Source organism: Silurus aristotelis (assembly GCF_946808225.1).
Source record: "Silurus aristotelis genome assembly, chromosome: 21".
Classification (NCBI taxonomy): Eukaryota; Metazoa; Chordata; class Actinopteri; order Siluriformes; family Siluridae; genus Silurus; species Silurus aristotelis.
Genome location: NC_139594.1, coordinates 8,833,486 through 8,839,983, shown reverse-complemented (window position 1 = coordinate 8,839,983; position 6,498 = coordinate 8,833,486). Strand labels below are relative to the sequence as shown.

The 6,498-nt window shown below is 39.4% G+C and overlaps 1 protein-coding gene across 1 annotated transcript; it reads left to right on the top strand.

The window, feature by feature from the left end:
* Positions 1 to 392: 392 nt before the first annotated feature.
* On the top strand, positions 393 to 6,387 carry arpc1a (actin related protein 2/3 complex, subunit 1A). Its single transcript, XM_083524567.1, has 10 exons — positions 393 to 582; positions 1,218 to 1,296; positions 1,386 to 1,490; positions 2,163 to 2,385; positions 2,476 to 2,583; positions 3,617 to 3,829; positions 3,933 to 4,008; positions 4,101 to 4,294; positions 5,184 to 5,274; positions 5,930 to 6,387. Exons 2-10 carry the CDS (start codon positions 1,233 to 1,235, stop codon positions 5,966 to 5,968), a joined length of 1,113 nt encoding a protein of 370 aa, XP_083380693.1. The 5' UTR covers positions 393 to 582; positions 1,218 to 1,232; the 3' UTR covers positions 5,969 to 6,387.
* The last annotated feature ends 111 nt before the right edge of the window (positions 6,388 to 6,498 follow it).

The following is a 6,498-nucleotide window of genomic DNA, read 5'->3' as shown; positions in this document are numbered from 1 at the left end:
CAGCCAGAAGAACACCAAGGACTACAGCTTCGACTTACTGCACAACACATTTACTATCTCAACCTGTTTTTTTTTTGGTTTCTTTGTATACGTACATGTATTGCAAAAAATAACTTATACATATCTTACACAGCTGCACTTTATTAGGGATACGCAAAATAATTCATCTTGTTTGTATTTTCAAATTAATTTTCATTTGTATTATACTATTCTTTCATTTTACGTTTTTAGGAACTGTTGTCTTTGTATTATTATTATTATTTTTTGTCACAGACCATTTGTTATATAAACTTTTCACTGCATCCATCCATCCATCCCATCCCATCGCTCAGGTCGATGATGCTTCTCTGTGAGACACCGTGAGCTCTGTGCGTACGCATGCGCAGTGATGCACCGCTGCCATTTCCTGGATTCCTGACAGCCCGAGCTTAGGAAAGCTAAAGTCCACGAAGCGAGCGAGCAGCCGGAGTGAATTCGTGTCGACTGTCCAGAGTCCGCGAATTCAAGTCCGTCCAAAAAAAACAAAACAATAAGAAGCAAAAAGCAGTGCGGATATTTTTCAACACAAGCCCAACTGTTCAGGTATAAGTGTGGTTTATTGTGGAGCGATGTAGGCTGAGGCCTGGGGCGCCGCTCCCGGTCTCTCTCCTGCCCGTATCCAATAGCAGGGAGCGTGCAGAGCCGGTCAGCGTGAATGGAACCTCTTCTGTAGCTTCTTACATTTTGTTGAAATTAATATATTTGATAGATTATTAACAACATCGAATTGTTTATTGTTGGGTCACTGTATGAAGATTGTGTGCCTCGTTCCGTTTTGTTAAACAAATGAGCTAACTAGCTTAGCCAAGGGAGCTCGGGAAGCATTAGCTTAGCATTAGCCTGTTAGCTCGTTAGCTAGCAGCCGGGCGCACACTATCTAGCTGTGCTAGCAGTAGCTTAGCCAACCGGATAAACTACATCATCATCAGCAGCAGCAGCACTGAGGCAGTTCCACGCCCTGAAACCGATAAGAGGCCATTGACAGAAAATTCCTGTTCTTCAGGTTAAATCAGTAACGCGCTCTCAACCAATCTTCATGTCTAATCTTCTTAGTCTAATCCAGGAATCAGTTTTAATGCATCATAAATTGTCCTCGTGTTATTGTCTCAATATATCATTGAATCCTTCAGCCGGCAATTAAATTTTCTTTCTTTATTTTAATGTTTCCCCCCCCACAGAGCTACAAAAAGAACATGTCACTCCATCAGTTTCTCTTGGAGCCCATCACATGCCATGCATGGAACAGGGACAGGACTCGTAAGCAGCTCGTTTGTTTGTCTTGAAGATTTAAGCCTTGTGTTTATTTGCCCTAAATAGTCCGTCAGATTTGTTTTCTTTTTCCCTAGAAATTGCCATAAGTCCGAACAACCATGAGGTCCATATATACAAGAAGAGTGGAAATCAATGGGTAAAAGCCCATGAACTAAAAGAACACAATGGGCATATTACAGGTAATCGGTCATCATGTATTACACCGTCTCACTCTGCGTATAATGTGTGTGTGTGTGTGTGTGTGTGTGTGTGTGTGTGTGAGAGATACTGACCACAGAATGATATTTATTTAAAAATGGTTAAAATATTTAGCTCCCTGTTGTTTATGACATTAATGGGACCAGTGTATATAATGAGAAGTACTTATTTATTGAAACCTGAAGCATCCGAGTAAAAATAGATAGCTGACTCCTATTATGTGCGGTGGTGGAACAAGTTAGCTGTCGAGCTGAATATATAACGGCAACCGATTTCCAACAGATTGCTGTATTTTTATTTCAGGATCATCTGTCTTTTCAAAGCCAAATCACTTTCATGTGACTGAGGGTGATTCACCTCTAGCAATAAATTTTACCAACGCAGGCTGGTGTCTAGTTTTCCTCTCAGTCCTGGCTGGTGTCATTTTTGCCCTTCAGTCTTGCATTTGGGTAGCTAGCATAAATGTACACTGTATCCTACTACGCAGTAAATATGCGTAGGTGTTTTTTTCGATAATGTCAGCTTACATGTGGTTAAAAGGACGGTTGATATATTTTTATAGATGATAGACGGGACATATCGCACACCCCGAATGTAAGCTATGTATTATTGTATTGCTATATGGTTTTAAGATTTATCATTCATGTTTCTAGGCATCGACTGGGCTCCTAAAAGTGATCGGATTGTAACCTGCGGAGCAGATCGCAACGCTTACGTGTGGAGTCAGAAGGACGGCGTGTGGAAGCCCACTCTCGTCATCCTCAGGATCAACCGTGCAGCCACGTTTGTGAAGTGGTCTCCATTGGAGAACAAGTTCGCCGTGGGCAGTGGAGCTCGCCTCATATCTGTTTGCTACTTTGAGTCTGAAAATGACTGGTGAGTTGATACGCTTACTGGTCGAAAATACTCACGCGAAATTACAGACGCCTTACGCCTCTTGTTTGTCTTTTTTTTGTTGTTGTTAAGGTGGGTAAGCAAACATATCAAGAAACCCATCCGCTCCACTGTCCTCAGCCTAGACTGGCATCCTAACAATGTGCTCCTGGCAGCTGGGTCATGTGACTTCAAATGCAGGTATGATGTTTGTCTCTCTCTCTAGGAAGTGGATTGATGCAGTCTCAAAACCGCTAAATAGAAGAATGTTGCTATTGTGCATCCTGTGGCAAAAAAAATCTTTATTTTTATTTTGGTTTCAAATGTCGATTAATTTCTAAGAAAGGTATGGAGCTTTATATAACTATTTATTTATTATTATTAAATTGTTCACAAGGGTAGAGAATGTAATTTGCAGGGATCATGTACAATTTTAGATATCATAGTGACTCGTTGATTAGATCAGCATATGGCAGCTAAATAGTTTCAAGCTAAAAGAGCAGGTTTCCTTCATGTTCAATATGTACATGTGCATGTTCAATAGTAAGAGCTAAAACATCCGTCATCTCATATCGGTTTCACATCAAAACTATTGTTAAGTGATTTCATGTGATACAATGTCAAACATACTGAAAAGCTCAGTTTCTCTTTGGGACGTTGTCATTATCTACATCATATAAAAATGCTTACTAAGTTTGGAAATCCAGGAAACTGCTACTCAAAACAGACTTTTCAGTAGCTATAAGAGGTTTTTAAACACTATGGGAGCGGTGAATACTCGATGGTGGTCTAGAACAGTACATATGTATGAAATTAGACGTAATGTCAGATTTTTTTTATTGAGTTCTGTACACAGAGTGCTATGTTGCCCCCACTATTTATAGTTGTACTGCATCACGCAGGCGCATTAAGATCATTTCTGAGGACTTGCAAAAGTGACGGGACAAGTGACAACAGTATATGCTAGGTGGAAGTTTTGCGTATGCCTGCACGTATATATAACTAGCATATATAAGTCAATAATGTTTTAGTTTTGGAGTAACATTTTTGGATACTGTTGGGCTTCAAAAGACATTTTCACCATCCCAAATTTGTGAAGTGTTTTTGTGTTTTTGTGTTTTTGTGTTTTTGTGTTTTTGTGTTTTTGTGTTTTTGTGTGTGTGTGTGTGTGTGTGTGTGTGTGTGTGTGTGTGTGTGTTCGTTCATAACAGCTATGTTTTTTTCTCCCCCCAAGGGTGTTTTCTGCATACATCAAGGAGGTGGATGAGAAACCAGCTCCAACTCCATGGGGATCAAAGATGCCATTTGGTCAAGTGATGGCAGAGTTTGGTGGAGCGGGCAGTGGAGGATGGGTCCACAGTGTGTGCTTCTCTGCCAGTGGAAATCGACTGGCCTGGGTCAGCCATGACAGCACTGTGAACGTGGTGGACCCTACAAAAAGCTTAACGTGAGCATTCAAACGAACTATTTTTGCCTGTTTTATGAATATTATTCTAGGTCATGGTTGTTGACTGTGTGTGAGGGCTACAGATGGTACTTTTGTTTTACAGGCCAAGCCAGTTGAAGACAGAGTTTCTTGCTCTTCTAAGTGTAACATTTGTGTCTGAGAACAACATTGTTGCAGCGGTAAGAAAACCGCATGCAGTTCTGCCATCCTATTGGAGGGATTTAGTGTCAGTTTTTTTTTAAGGCTCTTTTTATTACTATTTTCTCAAAAGGGTCATGATTGCTGCCCAATGCTGTTCAGTTTCGATGATGGTGGAAACTTGACCTTCGTATCCAAGTTGGACATTCCGAAGCAGAGCATCCAGCGCAACATCTCTGCCATGGAGCGCTTCCGCAACATGGACAAGAGAGCCACTACCGAGGATCGCAATAGCACTCTGGAGACCCTTCACCAGAACAGCATCACGTAAGTCTTAAGCTCTCGTCCCAAAGCAGATACAACAGCTATAGTCAGGGATTGTTTTTCCGTCCCCCATGAGGGGATTCAACCATTCTTATTATAAGACATTTTGAAAATATTGATAAATAATTGTATATAGCATATAGTATATCGCTGCTGAAATACATGCTATTTGAAGCTTCATTAAGCTTTAGACATACAGTTCTGTCTAAAAGAAAATCATAGGAAAAATAGGAAAGCAAGCTATAAATCATATGTGCTTTTAAAGATAATGAAACATAAATCAGTTGATTTTTGTCCTGACAGTATTTTGTCTTTAAAATGATTCACTGGTCTCAGGTACATTTTGTATTGTTTTATAAAGAGATTAGCAGTTTACTTTTTTTTACACATTTTGAAGAGTCGCCCATGTTTCTTTTGGAGATTCTCACTTGCATCTGTTTTGCAGGTAATTCCTGATCGGTCTATTACATGTCTATTTAATGTTAATTTCTTTACCAACATTATAAACAGTTTTCTGTAGCATCTTATTTTAGATGGAAAAGTAAACTATAGAAAAATGAATACTGATCCATTAATAGTCAGAAGTACTGTATAACAAGCACATTGGCAAATAATTGTATTTTAGGGCAAATTCATAATTTGCTATAATAGATTTGCTCAATCGTCCTGACCCCGTCCTGAGGCTTCTAAATGTTTCCTCACTCACTGAAAGTTTTTCTCAAGAAACCTGCAAACAGGAAATTGGGAACCATACGTGGTCTCAGAATAGGCCTAAAAAAGATGTGAAAGCGGACTTATAATTTTGAACATTTTATCACATCTAAACTTTTTTTGTAAATTTTCGAATTTGCAGGTTTTTTTCTAACTCAACATATTTGTTCTCATTTTGTAGCCAAGTGTCTATATATGAAGGAGACAAAAGAGATTGTCGTAAATTCTGCACTACAGGAATCGATGGAGCGATGACCATATGGGACTTTAAGGTTTGTAGTTTTTTCTGCCCCTTTAAGCATTGACTTATAGCAGTAAAATATCCACTATTCGTCCTGTGGGATGTTCACTCTTCAGTTATTCAGGACTTCTCAACAGAAAGGCGTTTATCCTGTCATTGGGAGATTGAGTTTGAATCTCCATAACATACACTCTAGAAGACAGATTTTACCACAGCCTGTATGTGGGGGGTGGGGGTGGGGGGTGGGGGCACAGTTTCTGTTTTCTTCAGTGACACTGTTATCTTTAAGCTTTTTGTGTATTATGAAGGCAGCACTTTTTGTGTTGCACTGCCCTCTGATGCACAAGCAGCAGTTCAAGAACATGTAGTCAGCTGGCGTCATCTGTCTCGTGTAAAGCGATTGGTTGCCTTCATGCACCTTATTTGCTTGTATGATTGGGAATTGGGAATGATTCCCCTACAGACTGATTAAAAATGATGGATTTTATTTTCTGTAGTATAATCAGGTTTTGCACACATCCTACACACTGCTGTAATAATAAAAAATAAAAAGTCATCACTCTGTGTAAGGTAAAATGTTTTCAAATCTTTTTTTATTTATCATGCACACAGATGATGCACATTGTTCAAATTTATTGCATTGACCTGTTTTTCTTGTTCATGTATATATTTTTTTGTCTCCTCAGACTTTAGAGTCTTCTATCCAAGGCCTGCGAATCATGTAACAGAACTCGAAGCTCGCATGACGCAGCACAAGCAACGACGGCTTGAAGACTAACATGGAGATCTCTGATAACACTTCTGAAAGTTTTTAACCGGGGGGGGGGGGGCAAAGCACTGACCAGTTTGTGAGCTGATGTGACACTCTTAAAAATGGGGGAGAAAAACCTGAAAAATGGAATAAGGGGTTTAGGGTCTTTTTTTTTTCTTTTCTTTTTGTCTTTCTTTCTTTCTTTCTTTCTTTCTTTTCTTTTTTTGTTCCTTCTTTTTTCTTTTTTTTTCTTTTTTATTCTATGCCGATGCTGGTGCTCCAGCAATGTGTCATTTGGTCGTTGGCACTCCAGGAAACTGGAGAGGAGATCAATTAAAAGGAGAATTTTATGTAAATGTTCTGTTAGAAATAAAGGAAATGTACTACACAATATGTGGAATGCAGCTTCGTGTCTGTTCATGTGTAATGTACAGCGTGTGTGTGTGTGTGTGTGTGTGTGTGTGTGTGTGTGTGTGTGTGTGTGTGTGTTTTTTTTTTCTTGAA